This window comes from Amblyomma mixtum, chromosome 1, assembly GCF_055824585.1.
Source record: "Amblyomma mixtum isolate Tamu chromosome 1, ASM5582458v1, whole genome shotgun sequence".
NCBI classification, from domain to species: Eukaryota; Metazoa; Arthropoda; class Arachnida; order Ixodida; family Ixodidae; genus Amblyomma; species Amblyomma mixtum.
Window position 1 is genome coordinate 218,041,383 of NC_143012.1, and position 21,300 is coordinate 218,062,682.

General features: G+C 46.5%; 1 protein-coding gene across 1 annotated transcript in view; it reads left to right on the plus strand.

Moving 5' to 3' along the window:
* The first annotated feature begins 3,412 nt into the window (after positions 1-3,412).
* Positions 3,413-21,300, plus strand: part of LOC149370907 (2-aminomuconic semialdehyde dehydrogenase-like) — a 38,226-nt gene continuing 20,338 nt past the window's right edge. The window contains exons 1-6 of the mRNA XM_089563512.1: positions 3,413-3,494; positions 10,262-10,396; positions 11,778-11,939; positions 14,105-14,305; positions 19,628-19,839; positions 20,445-20,611. Of these exons, the coding sequence (XP_089419638.1) occupies positions 10,383-10,396; positions 11,778-11,939; positions 14,105-14,305; positions 19,628-19,839; positions 20,445-20,611 (756 nt within the window). The 5' untranslated portion in view covers positions 3,413-3,494; positions 10,262-10,382. The remainder of the gene's footprint in view (positions 3,495-10,261; positions 10,397-11,777; positions 11,940-14,104; positions 14,306-19,627; positions 19,840-20,444; positions 20,612-21,300) is intronic.

Genomic DNA, 21,300 nt, shown 5'->3' on the forward strand with positions numbered 1-21,300 from the left:
TTGGATCCTCAATGACTGCCTTGATAAATTTTACGTTACTGCCTTTTTTGTCTTTATTATTACATTTTTAACTATTTTTCTTTTTATTTTATTTTCAGTCCATGCCCTAGTTGCTTTAAGATCCACCGGTGTTGCACTCCCGCGTGCGTTATCATTGCCCTTTTTTTTCTTTTTTGGCCACGTAAATGCACTAAAGCTGAATAGCCATCTGAGCCTCCCGGTTCTTGACCGATCTCCCAGTGTAGGTACGTACCACCTGCTGTTAGGTCAACAACAACAATTCATCAGCACAATAACAACAGCAACATGCACTTTTGTGACAGTTGTGGTAAGAAAATGAAAGAGGCATTGTCGACGCAGTCGTCACATCAAATCGTTAAATGCTTTGCTATCTAATGCGACGTTAGGCATGCGTGCATTTTTACAGCTTAGTTGTTCTGGACTCTTTCCTTACTTTTCCGTCTTTGGCTTCAGCGTCCGCAAGGCCACCGTCGTGCACCCTAGGGCAAAAATGCACCTCCCGGTACCTTCAGCGTACGCGTGGCTTATAGGTTCATAGCGTCCATCAACTCTAATATTTCAACGGAATCACAAGTCAGCTAACGCTGGATCACTACACACTCACAGCGGCCCAGTGATTTTTTTTTTTTGTAGTTGTGACATATACCCCCAAGACTGCAGGCGTTTGATGCAGTTTAACCCTTTTTACCTTTTAAGTCCGTGAAAGAGATTTGCTGACTTCTTCGGTGTGTTTCGACAGCGCAAGCCATAGTCAGAGCTGCCCCCACTGCAAGCCACTTGGCCAAAGGCTTCAAAAACTCTCCAGGCATTTGAGGCATTTCTTCACTTATTACGCAGAACCGGTCTTGACTGTCGGCTGTGATTGGGCGAAATGGCCGTGCGTTCGTGTATGTTCGCACCTATACCCTGTTGCCATCGTCTTCTTCCCTCCTTCCCATCCCCCAGTGCGAAGTAGTGGCCGGGCCAGGGCATGATAGCTCAGGCCGACCTCTCTACCTCTATTGAGGTAAGCATCAAGCCAGTTTTCTTACCCTATAGCGTGGTAAGGTAAGTAAAAGTAAGGTAAGGTAAGGTAAAGTAAACTTCCTTACCTTTCCTTACCTTAGCTACGGTAAGAAAAAGACGCTGCATAGAACTTTCTTTTATCGTCAGTTTCATCCCCCCCCCCCCCCTCTAAATTACGATTCCTATCTCAGCCTCGATTAAAGTTACACTAGCTCCGCATCTCACATATATACCAATGGCAACTGCTTGCCACATAGTAACGTACTGAAGCCCAATCCCACTTTTTCGTCCCAATAAGTAGCGTACTGCCGCCTGCAAACTTGATACGAATGCTTTAGAGCAGAACATAGACTGGCATTGGCGTCGCTGAGCTTTGGCTGCTGGGTTCGAGACCACTGTAGGGAGGGTGGCTGCATGGCACCCGCTGTTGTCAACCGCCGCAAACACACTGTGCGGCAGGGCTGGGCCCATATTTGAAAAAAGTGACTGATACCGATACACGATGCCCTCAAAATTGCTTTTTCAATACCGATACAAGATACGGAACCCAAATTGATTTGCGATAGAGATATTCGATTCTGTATTGTCGATACTTCCATACACCCGTGAAATCGCAGGCAGTAATAAAGCTAGCAATATGATGTGCTAAGTTAAAAAAAAATTGCGGTTTCTGGAATTTTTAGTGTATTTGATGCAGCGCACTGTATTTGAAATGGTTTAAGCGAATCCGGCCGCACGGATTTCATTAATAATTTTTTTAAGCTCTACTGTCGAGGAAACATTAGCATTGGAATGAATCCATGGCGACGTTAGAACGATCACTTACATCAGGAGCGGGGCGAAATTTTTTTTAAAACTAATGTTCTTCATGCAAACCGGCCTCAGTTCACTCGACTACATATCAATAAAGTTGAAACTATTTCTCTTCGTTCACTACTGCAGTATTTACCGGTTGCCTCCGCCTTTCCCTTCGCTCCGTGCTGTGCGCTTGGGAAAGTCGAGTGGTTATTTTCCCAACACGATGTTTAACAGAAGTTTGAATGTGAGCATTTTTGTTAAAAGCTAAATGAAAGCAACGAAGAATAAAAGCGCTAGAAGTTTTTTTTTTCGACAAAACATATCTTGCTGATTTTTGTTATTTACATCCTTTTTTTACTTAACGGTGATAAATAGCAGGGTTTTCTGAAATCCCCAGTCTGAAAGTGAAAAAACCTCTCTAAAGGAGCGCACGAGCAAGCACGTTGCCGTGTGGTATTTTATGAAAGTGCCTTTTAACAACGGATAAGTGCGAATAGCCATGTTGAGTCAAGAGATCCTCGAGGTACCATTAAGAAACTGATGTTTCGCTAGCGCCTCTTGAGAACTGTAGCTTGTCGTTGCGTTGCTCCTCCAAACAAAAAGAATGCTTAAGCTGATGCATTTTACGCTGCCGGCGTTGATGACTGCGATTACCTGCGCGTGGAAGAGTGCGTAACCTTTATCGTGCTTAGAAAGTAAAGAAATAAATGTTGTGTAAGCTCCTGAGCATGAAGGCGAAAGTCTTCCGTATCTGTTGGCAACCATTGCAAGTTTAGATAGGTGTGAAGGGGCGTTGTTTCTACAATAACGGTTAGCCAGTCTCCTCGCCCCTTTTGTCACCGAGTCTGCAGAAGCGCAACATATATATGTCGTCTATCTGCCAGGGAACGAACGTATGAAGAGACTGACCAGGCCAACAGTATTATCATCGTCTCTTCCTAATTCCTCCCTTTTTTCAGTGCGCCTTCGGGAACGTCGTCGACCCAAAGTCTGACTCACAGCAGCCGCAAAATCTGCGGCAGACTTCTTTTTCGAATACTGGGTGTATTTAAAATACATGATATATTAAAAATGTTTTCCTATACCGACACTCCGATACTTTCAGCTTTGGCAAGCAATACGTAAAGGCGGTACACAAAATGTATCGAACAACAGTATCGAAGATACGTGTATCTTCGATACTGCCCATTCCTGCCGTGCAGCAAGGTCTCAGGCCCAGAAGCCAATGCTCAGTGGCGCTAAATCTAGTCCAAGCCATGCGCTGCCATCATTCGTATCAAGTCTACAGGCAGCGGTTCATTGAGAAACGTGTATCAAAGCTACGTGGCCAGTATAATGAGCTTCAGCAGTCAGCCAATCGATATTCACGATAGTAATGAAAGGCTCTCGATGGCCACCTTAGCAGCCACTCGATAAGGCAGCACGCGTTGCCAATCCCCAATACATTCCGAAGCAGCCCGAGTGAAGCCAAGCGCTTCAGTCAGAGCCTCAACGGAGCGTGGTTAACTGCCTCGGTAGACAAGGCCTGGTCGTAAAACCTCCAGACGCCAGAGGAGCTCACGCGAGACGCGTAAAATTGGCCCCGAGATAAGATTACGCCTCGGCGAAGAACCGTGGAGCTCCTTTCACTCTTCGGAAGCGCCCCCAGAAGCTGGGCGACCTGTCTTCAGGTGAGCATGTAGACCGATCGGTTTCGCTTTGTTACGCGTGCGCGCACCGGTGCTTGACTAACGCCTGCCGAAAGGCAGTGTAGTAGCCGATTTGTGTGCTGATGCGTTTCGCGACTTAAGTAAGCCTAACGCGATTGCAAAGCAGCCTTCCGAAGACGGCTCCTAATTCCCTGACCCCCCTCTGGCAAAGAGTGTCTCAGATGCAAAGCCAGTAGCCGGACTCCTTCCAGTGGCGGCGCCATGAGGCTTTCAGTTAGCAGAGCGTTGAATCTCCCCTCGTCACGAGTTACATTCAAATCAACATTACAGAGGTCTTCCATTTATTCATTTTGGAGGAACATGTCAGCCTCGGAGTAGATGATTGCATTGGGTGGTGAGGAACGGAAAAGGTGAGGTGTGGAAAGGGGGAGGTGTGGGGGGGGGAGGCGGATAACACGCTAGAGCTTCCACTATTACAAAGTCTGAAAGCTTTTGTTGCGAAAGCAACACTACGCTAGTCGCCGAGCCATTTCGCGGAGCCGAGGGAAGGCCCTACTGCGCATGCGCCAAGAGCAGTGACGTCACGCGGCGCACAGCTGGCGCGCCGCCGCCGTCGCTGCGCGGGTGGCTCAGAGGTGCCGCCGCTGCGCTCGCCAGTTGCGCATGCGCAGTAGCGGCGCATAGCTATCGTGCCGGGGCTGTCGCCGCTGCCGCGCGCTCTCCATCGCCTCTCTCTCTCTCCTCGTTGCTATCGCAATCCTCCAGGTTTAACCAGAACTAAACTACTGCCAATTTTTTGTAACTACGCCACGCCGGAAATTATAGAGCTTCGTGTTCACTGCCATTATTTATTTGTGTGGTACCTGCCCTTGAGTGACGTCATTTCATTTCACGCGCTACTCGACATGATGACGGTATGTGCTGGACAACCACCTCAAAGAATTATTATTATAGGGAAGTGCTCAACTTAAGAACGGACACAACAGACGAAACAGCACGAGACACCGAACGTCTGTTTTGTCCGTTCTTAAGTTAAGCGCTTCCCTATAATAATAAAAGACCAACTAGCCCTTTTGAAAGCACTGCTGACCTCCAGAAAGTTCTTAAACAAGGATATACAATGCCGCATACGATAAGAAAGGCAAACAATTAAAGTTCACTAAGAATGACGTAAACAAGTTGCAGTTCATGAGGTAACATAGATGCCCAAGATATTAAAGCTGGTGTGCTCTTCGAGGAGCGTGGTTTTACCTATGGAAGTTTGGACGTTACAGCACCTTGCGTGTCAATTCCTATCCGTCTGCAATCTTAGCACTGGTAGAAAAACCGAGGGCTATTTTACTTAAGCTTAGTAGTACCACTTCTTAGACACTGGACAAAACGTTCCAGCGGAAACCAGGTTCTATCTGCGCCAAACGAAATGTGAATGGGGCAGTTCACACGCTAACACAATTATATCCAAAAGTGATCACTGGAAGGACCGAAATACAAACGCAATACTTTCGGAAACCGGTCGTCGTATTCAAGAGCCATGACAGGCTTATATTATCCAGCTTAAGGGGAGAAGCGGCTGTTGAAATTATCAAAAAATGCGAAAATTTCGATATTGAAAAAAAAAATGGAATATTCGGTATCAATACACCCTAAAGTTCCGGTCTAAAAAGTTTCAAGGTCTAAATTCGGTCTTCAACTCGTAAAATATCTATATATTTTGCGCCTGCGAAGCCCGGAAATCCCGATTTCAGCCCGAAATGCGGCAGGACTTCGCGCCCGTCGATTCTCACGACTGCGCCCCGATGGCCGCCATCTTGGTTTTATTTGAAAGCTGGGCCCCTTCCCCACTACCTGGTATTACTCACTACTGCGAAATAATTTTGGAACATCCGCATTCCGCTGTTTTTTTGTTGTTGTTTTTTTTAGGCTTCTCTAACGACCTTCGAATGGCTGGCGCGCGCACTTCAAATGCAATTTTCTCAGCTACGTTTTTTTTTATTTTTTTTGCCAGCATGACTGGCCTTACGGAAGTTTTATTAGGTTTTTATGGTGCAATTTCAATTGATCTTATACCGTTGAATTCAGAAAGAACTAAACTGTAGAGCTATGCTGCTTTTGTTTGGCTGACTCAAGCATTTCAAATTTTGTTAACCATACTATCACCTAACTATACTTCATAATTACACTGCTTGGACAAAATTTAACATTTCTATATGACGATGCACTTCAACAACAATACAATTAGCATAGCTCAACGTGGCAGGTACTTGGCTAAAGCCCTATTTCCATTAAAACAAAAAAAATCGAAAAAGTGTCTTAACGGCCCGTGAGAATTTAACTAATTAGGTTTCGGTTATTTTTTTGCTATAATATGAAAACTATTTGAGATACACTAAAACTAAATGTGCTTTTGAAAACAGGAAGAAGAAACACATATACATACTTAATTTTGTTTCGATATGTTTAATAATATAAATGTTGATTCTGAATACCCGCGTCTCCCCTTAAGAGGCAATTGTATTGCCCAGGTTTATATTACCCAGGTTAAGCGGTCTTGACACGGTTTTCTGTTTAATTTTCCTTAACGAAAACCTTTCCATCCGACTATCCACATTTCCAACGGGGACGGGAAGGTTAGATTGCGAACATCAAAATGAAGTTCAGTTATCACTTTGTATTTTTTCTATCTTTCTTTCCTTTCGTTAAAGTTCGAACTGTCTCATTCGCGCTTCATTTGACACCGACGCATGCACACTCTGTCGAAAGCTAAGTACTCAATGAGTGGGTGACCAAAGCGGTCGCGTGGTGATGCACGCCGCATATATTTCGCTCCTAAACCACTAAATATTGGGAAGGATATTTTACCTTATGCGCAGCATAATTTATAGTTTTTAATGCATAACTTAGCTGCCCACACTTCCGCGAAGTGTAACGCCTGGACAAGCCAGACGTCATAAAATACTTTGAGTCTCCGTTATTGTTTGCGCTTATCTTGCGCTGCCATAAAAGTAGATACTTCAGCAGCGTTGATGGACGCTCGCAGTGCTACGTAGCTAGCCGAAAAGAAAAAAAAACATTCCCCTTGGAGCGAAAGCTCTTACATTACTCTGAAATCACTCTGGGCAGCAGAACATTTTGCGAAAATTCTTGAGCGATAGCCTTGGAATTGTCAACGTTTATTTCAGGCGCTCATTGAGTATGCTCTACGAAACTGAATTCCGTTCACCTTCCCTTTATTTCACAGTTTTGGGTTATGCTAAATTGATTCGGTTTAGCGCAACGTTCGCTTGTTTGTGCCATCCGGCTCCGTATAGAACTCGCATATTTATTTGCTCCCTGCCCTTTTCCTTTTTCGTATTCCCCCCCCTTTTTTTTTAGGTTTTAATCCCGTCCTGATACGACGTTCGATTTATTTACTGGCTCATCCCGAAAGAGGCGGAAATGTTATCACACTTTTGACTGCGAGGGTGGCCCTCTCAATTCAGAAGTTCAGCGCTGGTAGCGATGTCCGGCGCGAGAAGTTTGAAGGTTGAATTCTTTGAGTACAGGGAAATAATGATTTTCCACTGCGAAGGCAACGCCCGGAGTGAACACCTTTTCTCTGAACAGTGTTTCAATCAGGGCTAATCGGCAGTGCGAAATGAGGGAAAATTAAAGTTTAACTTCAACAGCATGCACACAAGCTGACTTCGGCCAGGGACCAGTTTTAAGTAACGCTTAAAATGACAGCTCACTGCGCGAGACTAGTGCACAAACCCTGGCATGTTCTTGTTGATTTTTCCCTCTGGTGACTGGTGGTTTTGGCAGGAATTTATATTTTAAATAGGCAAAGAGAGTCAGTCCAGATGCGACGGTTAATGTAGCCGTGCTGTGTTAAAGCATAGCAGCTCTCCACAAAGTGGACGGTAGTCGGAAAACGTCGCCTGGGCTAACAACTACACTTTATGAATACGACTGAGAGCAATATATGGCGTAATTTTTTTCGTTCGCAACTAGCCACTGTTCCTCGCACCATTTAATCACGCTTTCCTATCTCTACAAATGTCAGACACCATTTAACCACGCTTTCCTATCTCTACAGATGACAGAAAGGCCGATTGTCCCTCAGCTGCTACCTGAAAAAGCGATTGCTGGCATCTATGATACATACCACTACCATTACTAATTTATAGCATTGTTACAAGAAACTTAGTGCTCTCAACTATACTTTTATTAATGCCCGTGCATCTCCGTAATAGCCGCCGCGGTGGCTCAGTGGCTATGGTGCTCGGCTGCTGGCCCGAAAGACGCGGGTTCGATCCCGGCCGCGGCGGCTGAATTTCTTTAGAGGAGAAATTCTAGAGTCCCGTGTACTGTGCGATGTCAGTGCACGTTAAAGAACCCCAGGTGGTCGAAATTTCCGGAGCCCTCCACTACGGCGTCTCTCATAGCCTTAGTCGCTTTGGGACGTTAAACCCCATAAACCAAACCTAAACTAAACCAGCATCTCCATAATGTCACGCTCATTATTGCCGTTGCACACTGCAGTCGATTTGACAGTCGTCGTGTCCATACAGTTCCATAGAGTCACTGTATTTCGAATCCCTGATGTCAGGGTTCGCAGACGCTGTCTATCGTGAGAAAGCGAGGCTGTCATACAGAAACATTAGCTTTTAAATTGTTCTTCGGTAATTTCCAGCGCCACAGCCTGGTATTCGTTTATTTGAGCAAGGAGCTTGCCGGAAAAAAAGTTTAGTCGATTAAAGTCAGCAGGTTGTCCCTTGAACACAGACAGACAGGTGCCTCGTTTAAATAAGCCAGCAACCGCATCAATGATCTCACATTTTCTGCAAATGATGTCGATGCACGTTAGAATCGGTAGCAAGTTAGAACAGGTTAAATAGGAGACTCTCGTCTGGAGCCTCACGATTAACGGTCAATGTTTAAAAAGCCAATAATATTACAGTGCGTGCTGTTGCCGCTGGCAATGTTCCGGGAGAAACGCCCTGTAATAAAACGCTTCAATTGGTACGTCTGGCACATACTGTGCTTTTCCGCTTCTTTTTTTTATGCGTGCCATCTCTTAAGTGCTCTGCCTGCATAACCTTGTGACCAGTGACAGGCTCGTGAAGAGCTCAAATCTCTAAGCGTTTCAAAGGCATTTGAGGTTTACTCAAAGCGCTGTTCGATTCTATAGTTAAGGATTCGAGCAATCGCTCTACTCCACCGCATGGAATTCGCTTCAGTCCTCCTCGTCTTGGCTCTGTCTAGAGAACACGTTCTGGTGCCTTGAACAATGCACGCCAGGGATATAAGGTCTCACAGTCACCAGCAAAGAGTCAGTCAAGCGTACCAATCACGGCCGCAGTTGGTAAGCCCAATTTCAATCAGAGTGCTTTGAGTTCGCTGATTCTGTAACAACGGAGTTCAGTACAGAGGACGCCCACGCATGCCTTTATGACATGGTGTACTCTTCATTTCAGTAGCTGCGGTAAGTGAGAATTTGCGGTATACGCGAGGGTTATGGGGAATCTGGCTGTTCAGGACTGGTAAACGCACGGCCTTATATCTCGGAAGGTTACGAATAAAAGCAAGGAGGCGTGGCAGGAGACCATTACCGACTGGCCTGATACCCTGCTCTAAATGACTGGTAAAAGAAGAAAGAGGGTTACGACGGTTGATGATGTGAACAGCAAGGAGGCGTGAATGACTAGTGACAAACGCATTACCAACGGGCTTGATCACACCCGTGCTTCATAAGAAGAACCGTACGACACGAAAAGCTATACTCCATGACCGAGTGCCCAGTGTACACTAAAGTAGCAGACAATGGCATTTTTGTACGAGCACGCATTCGAGGTAAAACAGCATTTACATGATCCATAAGCTCTGAGATGCCACAAGCAGCGCAGCTTGGACGACCAGCATGTTCAATTAAATGGAAGTACCACAACGTGGAAGCCATGCTGAAAGCTGGCGTCACTTCGTCGCCGAAAGCGCAGAACGTCAGGCATATTTGCGCGATTTTGTACTTTAACCTCTGGCCTTTTCATTTGTGTAGGATGGACACTAAGTGTTCTAACTGTCAATGATGTCCACTAAATGTTCTAACCGTCAATGATGTCCATATTTAAAAGACATTGGACATCTCGATAAGCTTTAAATTCACTTGCACGTTACCTTCATGCATTCTTCATGCAGTGAACTTCGTCAGCCCATTTGTCGGACTATATGCACTCCATCATTCCATAGGTTGCATCAATACTCGCCATTGCATCCTTAGTACCCATTTCATGGCCGCCTTTTATCTTCGTTTTTTTTTTACTTCTTCAACGCTGCTCTCCTTCTGTCTTTATCTCCCAAATTCCCCTCCCTACGCAGAGTAGCATGCCAGCGTAATTTCAACGCCGGCTAAATTCTCTGTATTTCATTAAAAAGTCTCTCTCACTCTCAATGATGTCAATGCCGATTTAGATATTTATGTCGATGTTGAGCTCGAAACTGATATGGCTCCTACTATATGGTATTATTGGCAAAGGATTGGGCTGAACCGGCCAAGAATTCATATTCAAGAGGGAGCTCGAAACTTGAAAAGCAAAATATTTCTTTGTGAAAGAGACTAGTGGTTGAATAAGATCAGTGGGGTTCGATAGAGGTCAAATAATAAAAAATAAGATCAATAAGGGACAAGAATCTAAATTTATAGAACAGAATATTTGGGAACAGTTCTTTAGAACAGTGACCACCCATGTCCGAGAATGATGTCGATGTCGGTGCATCTAGAGAGCCCAACCGCGGCGCTTTGTCCTCTTCAGTGCTCGCGGCGGCCATTGCGCGAGAGTCAAGACGGCGGCGAACGCAGACCACCGGGGATCAGCGGGTCCAGGGCAGCCGGACTCTGGAGCAGTGCGGGCGGCCGCTGCCACCCAAGGGGCCATGAAACCCGACGAGTGAGTGGGGGCTTTCGCCAGGGCCTGTGCAGGACAGCATCCGCTGGCGGGCACCCCCGTACGAGCTCTCTCATCAGAGCAGCTCTGCTCGCTGCCTGTGCCTTGTGCCCACAGGCCTTCTTGCACAGCGTTTTGACGGGTCGCGGGACCACGTCGTGTGGTCGTATAGAGCGCGTGTAAGAGGACTGGATGGAAAAGCCGTCTTTGCATGCTTTCCTCAACAGAACTACACGGAGCTGTGGCACGCCTCTCTGAATGGTTACGGGTAGTAACATGCGGCGTACCCTACGAAACGTGGCAGTAATAGTTTAGACTGTGGATTTCTATATCGTGGTAATTTCTTGATAAGTCGAAGCCAAGCAATCCACTGTGTTCTCCATTGCTGAAGATATGCCTGGACAGTTTCGGGACGCATATGCGGTGATAGGAAATGGTGTTTGGTGATTTATTTGGTTTTTTCTGGTGAGTGTGCAGAGAATTTCGTGGCTACCCGTGACATCTCCCCTGATTTTCTTTGTTTCCAGTGTGGGGTGGTGTCAATCGCGTTAGGCGAAAGGTTTATTTTAATGACATGTTAAGTCGTTCGATTACCATCACCGTGAAGTTGAATACGTTCCAATGATTTGCATGTAGAGAACAAAATTGTGTGGAAGACCGTGACGATTGCATTATCATAAAACAATTCGAAGACCGCGGAAGCGTACGAAGCGACTGGTCTCAGGGATGTTTAGTGAAATTTAGCTCTTAAATTATTTTTTTCGCAAATATCCTCATTATAAGAGTAGAAAACTACGTTCTACGTCTACGTTCTACGTGTTCCTTTCTGTGTCTGCGTCTTGTTATTTCGGCTGTACCCACCAAGAATCCTCATTATCTTTACTGATGAGAAATCCTCAATAATTCTTTTTTTTTTTTTTTGCTCCCTACCAGCCGCGCAGCCGCAACTAACAAGCGTAGTTTGTCCAGCAAGTTTTCTTCGCTATACGACGGTTATCTCAGTATTCCCCAACTACAGCAAAACTGTTAAAGCGACTCGAATGATGAAACCCTAACGGCCGACCGCTGCTGGCACCAGAAATTCGCCTCGCCTCGTTTGCGGGGACAAAAAGATTGTGTACAGTGGCGAACCTGCCCGTTGCCCCCGCTTGCTATCTGGTTGTATCTCCCCGCTGTGCACTGCGCACCCGTTCAGCAGGCACCCCGCCTAGCAGAGGACGTCGTCAATAGCGCAGTCTTCGAGGCACTCTAAACGCTGTTGCGCCTCGCTAATTAACGACTCCGCTGTCGCAATGCTGCCGCGCTTCGTGGCCTTGAACGGTGGCACAGTCTGCGAGCGGTCCAGCAGCCCGGCCCGGATGAGCATGCACCTGCCCTCGCGCAGGATGCTGATCCTGGAGAACTTCATCAACGGCAAGTTCGAGTCCGTGGCCGAGACCATCGAGAATGTGGACCCGTCCACGGGCGCCGTCTACTCGCGCTTGCCCAACAGCGGATCCCGCGAGGTCGAGAAGGCAGTGCAAGCCGCCATGCAGGCCTTCACCACGTGAGCATGCGCTGGTTCCATGTGCTTCTTGCATTCCACTATGCATCCAGTCGACCCATGCATGCTTCGCTTCTGATGTCATTTCCTAAGCCCTTCATGCGCTAGTTCTCGTCCCATCTGTGACATTAACGGCTTGTTTCAACGGGAAACCCCGTCTGTAGGCTGGACTCAGAATACACTTTAACAGAGCATTAGGTGAGCCAGCGGGCCATAACGCGTAGTTGGACAAGATCGTCCATGTCGGATACGACTAGAACGGTTGCATAAACAACACGGTTAAAAAGGGAGATGGCAGTGAAGCAAGCTGCCTTTACTTCTGATCTCGTCGGTTGAGCAGCTAGTCTCGTTGAATCCCACTTGAAGGTAATGCAGTGAACAACAGATTCACTTGAGTGATTTCTTGGTGCTGCCACCTTGCCGTTTCCCATTTCGACCGCGAGGTCATTTATTAAACGTTGCAATGCATGCAGGCGACTTGAATTTCGGTCTGTGCGTTTCGCCTCACGTGGCAGTCATTCTAAAAAACATGTGTGAGGACTGTAATGGAGCAGGTTGACGCCATTAGGTCCGAGTTCAACAAGACAGAGTGCAAATAACGAGCTGTGTTGTTTTAACTGTGGAACCGGCTGCTGCCCTGTCTAGACAGGCTCGGCAGCAGCGGGCACGCTGTAAACGAAGTCCAGAGATAAGGGCCCTCATCAGGAGAACGAGGACATTTCATTTCTAGCGCCCGCCTTTTCTCTTGGTCCTTTGGAGTCTGGCTTGCGTCAAGAATGCCGGGCACTAGGATACAGTCGAGCATTACTTGTACGAACAGGCCTGGACCGCAGAGCATGCGAGGTTTATCAGTCCATGTGGTTATCAGGCAGAACGAAACTGCGTATTAGTTATCATAGCCACAGACACCATGCATGCTGCTGTCAGCTTCGAACCACACCGCAAGGGTGGCGATAATGAATTAGTACCAGTAGGAAATAATTGCAAATAATAGGTAAGAAAGAACTGATAGGAAAAGTCCGTAGACTTTTCGTAGTTGTCAGTTCATCTTCGTCGTACTTTCTGCGTTCTGCGCATACGAAAACGAAGAAAATGCTAGGCGACTCAATAGGCGACTCAATATACGACTTGTAGGCGACTGGAAGTCAAAGTTGGAAGAAGGTGAGAAAGATGTTTTTTAGTTTTCTCCAGACTCATGATGGATGCATCGGCTGGCACCGAGGACGCTGCCAGCTCCAGAGTAGCGTCTGGTATTTAAGAGTACCAGATTGCTACGAGTATATGTCATGTTACAAGCTGGTGCTGCACTACCAGGAAAAAATAACCAGGCGTTTTTTCCCGTGCTGAAATGTGCTTCCTACTTTGCGTATTTCAATGTTGCTCGGCATTTAGTTCTTTTTACCCCCTGCATTAGTACACAAGTACATAAAGAAGTAATCGGGGCACGCTACAGCATCCTATCCTCCTTTACGCTTTAGGCTGATGGGAACTGGAAGGTACATGGCATGTGCAGGCTGGTAGTGATCGCTGGTTCGATTTTCCATGAACAGCGTGATTCTCGATTCCTGGTAAGATAAGCGTGATTGCACTTAGAACAGGACAGCCTTCTCCGTTAACTCCTGTTCGCACCTGTACACATTGCCGCAATTGCGCCTGCTTAACAGTTGTATTTTTGGTCGTTTTGTTTCTCCAGTTCTCCCACAAACTCATTTTTCTCTGCGTTTTATTTTTCTGTCGCATTTCTGTCACGCTGCTCAAACAAATTGGATACACATTTCTCAGTATTTAATTTATGTAAACAGTTGTACAAAGGCTTTGCCTATTGCTGCTTGTGTATTAGCTTTCTGGCATCAAGCTTTCTTTCATAAGCCTTCCGTTCATATTTTTATTATTGTGATAAATTAACTGAAATTCAAAAGACAAAACTCCACCCCTTTACTGTGCTCCAAACCAGGAGTAGACTAGCTATGTGCAGGTGAATATCTGCGGCAGAGCCGCTTATGTTCCCTCTGCGATCTGATAATCCAAGTTTTCTGGTAAACGCACAGTAAGTTCGGTTCAAAATTTTCAAATGCCATTTTGTAGCCGACAGAAAAAAGACAACGTGAACTACAGTCGTCTGCGCTGTACTGTTCCCTCGGTGTTGCCAATGCGCCTTCGATGCGCAGGTGGTCCATGAAGTCTCCGGCGGAGCGCTCCAAGTTCCTGATCCGCATCGCCGACCTGATCGAGAGCCGGCTCGACGACTTCGCTCAGGCTGAGTCGCGGGACCAGGGCAAGCCCGTCTGGCTGGCGCGCACCGTGGACATACCGAGGGCCGTGCACAACTTCCGCCACTTCGCCACCACGGCGCAGTGCGACCGAGAGATGTGCGTATATGACAGCCCTCCGCTTCGATGCGTTCGTTAGGCTTAAGATTTCTTTTTTTTTTTTTATTGGTTCTTGTTTTCAAGCATCATTACAGAGGCATGACTGCACTAACATCTGTATCTCTAGCTAAAAGCTAGTTGGGATCCATGCAAATAATTACCTTCAGTAGTAAATGCAAGCATAACGAAAATTATTTACGTATATCGATGAAAAAGGCTTATGCAATGCAGTAGAAAAGTCAATTTTTTTTCAATGACACTCCTGTGTAAACAATAAAAAAATGAACTTGAAAACAAGAGTCAAGAAGAACAACAAAAGAAATGATTCAGGAAATCAATAAATCGTGGAGCGCCCATACACAGGGCGCTCAATGCAACATGAGCCAAATTTATATCAAGGATGATTACACTTTGTTCGAATGAAGGAGAAAGATATTGTAAATGATCACCTGAATAATTATTCTATAATTAACTCGGAGCTCAGCATACTTCTAAATCATAATAAAGCTAAAATACACTATCCATGTCAGCCTTCTCATGTTTTGCTGCACAATTTGCGCCATCACGATTTGAATGATTTTGTAATGTTAATTTGACAAGCGATGAAATGCAACTTTTTTTGCTTTTTAAACTTTGTAGTACCTTCTTGTTTGCAATACGTCATCCTATATCATTTCAATATGAGCTACATTTTAATTCATGGAATCGTCAGTATTACAGAAGGAGGTCCACACGTACACACCGTCCGGGGGACCTCCTCTTAGAAAGTGAACAAATTCGGCTGTTTATACACAAGCCAGTTAACAAATGGAGGAAAATGCAGGAATGCGTAGCAGGAAACTACATAACACTGATGAAAACTTGAGAAAAAAAAATCAGATCACAATTTCATATACACAAATAAAGCAAAAAAATGGGCCTACTACAGCAGTAGTATGCATGGAAATTATTGAAGAACCAATACAATGACGCAATAACGCCAGCAGAGAATGTAGGACACTGGTGGAAAAACACTAGTCAGTGGAGCAAGTCAAGGTAGAAAATAAGAAACAAACGTAAAATACGGTGTGATTTTTTGCAGACAGCAAGAATTCCACGAGGAAACCACTGAAAAGCATGCAGTTTTTAGTAGTCGGTTAAGTTTGTCGACAAATATAGCGTTATCGTTTAGTAGATACCACCCGGATGATTGTTAGTGCCTTGTCTGGCCTGTCTTTGAGTTTATAGTTATGCCTAAACACGCGCTTTCTAGGTGATATCATTAGATTTAACCTTAAATGCAAATTAGCGTTAGTGTTTATGGATTCCTAGTACAATTATAAAAAAGGCTCAGATTTGGAGACTGATTATACCACAGTTATACCACAGTTTAAAATTCTGTCGCGATTTAACTGCGGATCATTCGGCGTCATTTCTTTGAAGGTTTTACAAGATATAAAAAGCGTATCGCGTTAGCGCATGCCAATTCTAATCCAAGCTCTTTCGGACGCCGAATTGATGACCTCAGAACAACAAACCGGCCAAAACTTGTTGGAATGTCCGGGCGTTGGCGGCCACTTTTCGATTAAATACTTAATCAATTAAAAATTTCTGCGCGGTAGTCTCCTCACTGTCACGATATTTCCTTTTGCGGCTTCGCGGAGAAACAGACAAGAAAATATCGTTTTGCACCTTGTGTAAGATCATTTCGGAAGCGAAAACCTGTTATGTGCTAGAACGCATGATTACGTATTCACTTTATTAATTTACTTTAAAGACGCGAGTACTGATGTGCTGTTCCCACTTCGAGTTATTGATCAATTCGCTCTCACCCTACTCGGTTAACTCAATTGGTACAGTGACTGCTCCGATGAAGCGGTGGTGCCGCGTTCGAACGCCGCACCAGGACGAATTTTTTTGTAACTGCAAAGTTTCTGAGAAAGCTCTATAGCTTTCCTTTGTAGCCGTATGGCTGTGCTTGGATGGATGCCATTGAGTAATTACTCCCTTATTACAAATCTGCTCCACCTTGGTGGATTCCCTTAAAACATCTGACCAACTGATGTGCTGTTGTGAAAAGAAAAAACTTGAGGGACACGTAAGTTTACTTTAAATGTAGGACGCTGTAGCGTTAAAGGCTCCTGACGGTCGCCTGTGGTTCCCCTGGTGCACCCTTACGCAGACATCGACACGCCTGCTGCCATCACATACTGCTTTTTCATACATCATTGTCCATATTGACTGGTGACGCTAATTAGTGTCCCTGATTAACTAAATGTTCATCTACTGTAATTCGCCTGTACTGTGCGGTGTGAGGTGCTCGTGAAAGGCCTCCATTTTTTCCATTAAACGAACATTCCTCAGTGGTGCAGAGGTAACGTGCCCGGTATCCGACCCAAGGACAGCAGCTCCAGAGACCATAGCAGCTCAGTTCCGCTTGACCACCTTTTTTTCTTTTAAGCGAAACTGCTTTTCTATGTCACTACCCTCTCGACTATTCGGGAATTTCTAGCCACGACGACGCCGCAGCCGGGTTTGTCCCCAAGCGAGACCTATAAAGGGACTATGAAACAAATTAATTGAGATTACGTAAAGATAGGCAATCCATCACTCGTCACCCCAGCGAAAGAATTTTCGAGCTAGCATGAATAACAACGAAGTTATAGACGATTAAAAATCACGCTCCTCCTCTCCCCCCTCAACTCATACGCTCGGAGCACCAAGAAAAAATAAAGAAAACAGCTCCGGGACTGGGCTCCGCCCATGAATACGTCATTCGCTGACGTTCGGTTTACGACTTCCGGTTGTCGCACTCCCGAGGAGCAGCGTGCGTCGGCAGCGTCTCTCCGGTCTCGGCGCTTTCTTTGCTCCCGAACTCCCGGCAGAAAGAGGCGGCAGAGGTAAATTGAAAACATATGCGTGAAGGCAATGCCCTGGCCCGCGCTTGCCCGAGGGGGTCGCGCGGCGCCTCGAGCAGACGATTTTCACCGCTACCGGAAGTGTGCCCATGACGTCGTAGCTGCCGCGGCTCGAGCGAATGACAGTGTGTGGTGGCCTACCGACGTCATGGGACTAGTGACGTCTTTTTTCCCGGTTTTAGTTTCAAAATCGCTCCCTACGAAGACACCAAACGGCCCGCGATTTTTAAAAAGCCATAATAAATTGCCGGCTCAGTTCCCAAGACTCATACTTGGTGTCAGTGCTTCTGAGCATAACTTCTAACATTTACAAGCGGCTTTTAATTCCTTTCGTGGTCCCTTTAAAGGGACAGTGAGGAGAGCTCTGCTAAAAAAATTTTTATAGCAAAATCCGATAGTTCGGCATTTCATGGCTTTGTTGCCACTTGGCCGGCAGCGAAAGATCCATTTATTTCTCAGAAATTTGGATTCGAAGTTGAAAAAGTTTTTTCCGCCGCTCAGATTCAAACTTGGGATTCTCCTATGACAACACAGGACTAAGTGACGTGAAACATGACGTGCACATGACGTAACGCAGACTCCGTGATTTCTGAGAGCCAGCACAGCGGCCTAGCAGCAGCCGAAAACAAAGCTACCGCCGACCGCACGTTGAAGGCATCTATCGGCTATTGCGGCCGTCGCTACCGTCGCTTCGTTTACGTTTGCACCAGCGTTTTGCCAGCGTTACGATGGATCCCGTTCTCGAAGTCGTCAACGAAGTTCTAGCAAATAGACACCTTTAGCATACCGTGTACCTTGTTACCGCTAGCGGAATACCGGGAGCACGCCTACTGCCAGTGAGCAGGCGCTGATTGATCCCGATGCTGCAGACGCGCGCGTAGCTGCCGGATACGTGGCGCCATCTGGCGACGTCAAGGAGATTTGCGCATGCATTGGCTGCGCCTCAGTGATTCGTGGATTCTCGTGTTCTAGTGTTTCTAGAACCATTGGTTCTAGCAACACTGTTTTGTCCTATGATGTCATCACGCTTGTACTTGCGAGTTTGGCCTGTGGCGGCGGTACCTGTATTTTGGTTCTTGCTCTTTTCTACGTTACAAGAGCTTTGTTGTCAGTATGAGTGGCGTTTTTGTAATCAGGAGCTGGCATTCTGTTGATACAAGCCAACTTCAATTTCTCCTCAGTGTCCCTTTTTCGCTATCGCATTAAAACCAGGTCTCCATTGCACAGGGGCGAGTAAAGTTGCAGCAAACTATCAAGGATATATGCATAACAATGTACCGAGAAATAAACCCACATATATCTAAAAATGCGCTTCGGCTTTTGAAAAGGAAAGAAAAAGAATTGGCAGCGGTATAGCTCCGGTTAAACCTAGAGGATTGCGAAAGCAACGAGGAGAGAGAGATGCGATGGAGAGCGCGCGGCAGCGGCCCCGGCACGCTAGCTATGCGCCGCTACTGCGCATGCGCAACTGGCGAGCGCGGCGGCGGCACCTCTGAGCCACCCGCGTAGCGACGGCGGCGGCGCGCCAGCTGTGCGCCCTGTGACGTCACTGCTCCACGTGCATGCGCAGTATGGCCATGCCTCAGCTCCGCGAAATGGCTCGGCGACTCGCGTAGTGTTGCTTTCGCAACAAAAAGAACCATTCATAAAAGACCTAAGTAAAGGCAGTAAGGAAAAATCACATTTCGAATTACACTGGGTACGGGATCCTGAAGGGATTCGAGCTTGTTTATGAGGCAAGGAATTCCAGATCAGTGATGTGAATTCCGCTTACGAGCGTACGAAGGTTGTGTACTGCAAGCAGATTTAACACGTCCTATATAAGGAAGATGAAATCATTAGCAACACGAAACTAGTAACGGCTGGTTAGGAAATTATCAGCGCACTTGTCCTGCTGTTTTTGTTAAGAATAGTAGATTTGCTTATCGTGGCCGTTTTTGAGGCACCTCAGCAAACATTTAGTCCAGTCAACAAAAATTGTCTTCTCGGTAGAGACCACGCGCGTCGTGACGTAGGTCGGCAATTCGAACAATCGTGTCTTCCAGAGCCTTTCATTCAAGAAAGTGAGCTAACTTTTCATACTAGACATTTCATCCTCTCTGGCCACAGGCATGACTAGGGCTCTCATTGCGCCATACTCACCTTCCTCTGGTACTTTTTTCCACGAGTTCGCTATTCTACTTACTGAATGGCTTACCCAAGATTACAAATTATTTTTGTTGACCTTAGCTAAACTGTCCTACAGTCGAGTTACCCTGGCGTGCGCAGAGTGCTGGTATAACTGCACGCGGTAAAACTTAAAAGCTCAATTCTTAGGCTTGTAAAGCCGTGACCAAAAGGCTCCCGCTGTCGCCGGCTTGCGTGGCTCAAAAGTGGCATTATTCGTCGGAGGTCCGGTCCTCATGGCACAACGGGGGCGGGGCAGGGCCATCCCCCAGCAGACTTCCAGCGTGCTGCACTACACGGTCCGCTCGGCGGTGGGCGTGGTGGCGGTGATCGTGCCCTGGAACCTGCCGCTGTACCTGCTCACCTTCAAGCTGGCGCCGGCCATGGTCTACGGCAACACGGTGGTGGCCAAACCCAGCGAGCTCACCTCCGTCACGGCCTGGATGCTGGCCAAGGTCTTCGTGGACGCCGGTGAGACGGCAGCGCTGTACATACCCACCGTGGCGGAACACCTCGAGTAGTGTCTATATACAATCGAACCTCGCTAGAACGAAACGGTTTATAACGAAATAATGGATATAACGAAGGAATGACGAATCCCCTTGGAAGCTCTTTCAACACGGGCTGTAACGAAGCTAACGCTATAACGAAGTAATCGATTGGCCTCTTAACTTCGTTATGTCTAAGTTCAACTGTACTGCTCTCGATGGAGGCCTTGATTAGGAGTCGTGACGCACGGACACCAGGATTTAGCTGTGTCAAGTGTTCAGAACTCTTTAACAACGATTTTAGTGAACTAATGCTTGCGGCAGATGCAGCAAGGCGCATTTTTTAGCTCAGGGCACGTCGATTGGTGGCCCGTGCTATGCTTGGATAGCTCAAACAAACTGTGCGTTCCATATTCGGGCTTTGGCTTGTGAATGTGTCGCGCTTCCGACCAACTTATTGAATGTAGAAGATTAACCGTTAAGTCGCGGCACCCGGTCAAGTTGGGTACTTCTAAGCGAAAGAAGTCTTACGTCAGAACATATAATGAATGAATGAAAACTGAGCGGATCTTTTGCGCGCCTTCGCAGGGCTTCCTCCCGGCGTGGTGAACTTTGTGTTCGGCTTCGGCCCGATTGTGGGCGACGCGCTCGTGCGCCACCCGAACACCAAGGCCGTCTCGTTCACCGGCAGCACCAAGACTGGCACTACCATCGCCCAGATGTCCGCGCCGCACGCCAAGAAGCTCTCGCTCGAGGTATATCACACATGACCAGCCACTGCTTACTTCCCGCCCACCACAGGCAGCAGATCGGGGACATCTGCTTAATAAGGGAACGGCTCGAAGTATCATGAATAGACAATGCATGCTCTCTATAACAGGATCGGGCTTTTTGTTTATTCGTTTATTTGTTTTCCTAAAGGAAAGACTGGTTTGCAGACAAAGTGCCAGATTTTTTATTGTCGACCAGCATGCTATCGCTTTGTCCATAGTCGTCTCAACGGCTGAAATTGACCCGAAGCTATTGGAAATGCAGTCGGGAGCTGACGCTTACATGCTTTTATTTTACCGCATCCACAGAACAGTCCACGTTTCCGGGGCAGGAGAGAAAAACGCATCTCCGTAGATACCTACATTGCGAATCAATGCAACTGATATAAAGCACAAGAGGCTTAAAAATGTTCGAGCTATATATCATTTCTTGCAAGACCTAACAGCTTTCGTGACGTACCATGATATACGCTTCGTCAGCACTCTTTGAATATATGCAGTTGACAGGCAACGGCAAGGAGTTGTCGCACAATCCTTCAGCTGTGTTAAAACTATTTAAAATTAGAAAGAATCGAACTCCGCAACAACTTCGCATTTTGCAAAACGGGCTACATTCGAAGCAAAACTGAAGCAAAACTGAAGCAAAACTGGTTTGCGAAATCAAGCTTTCTTGC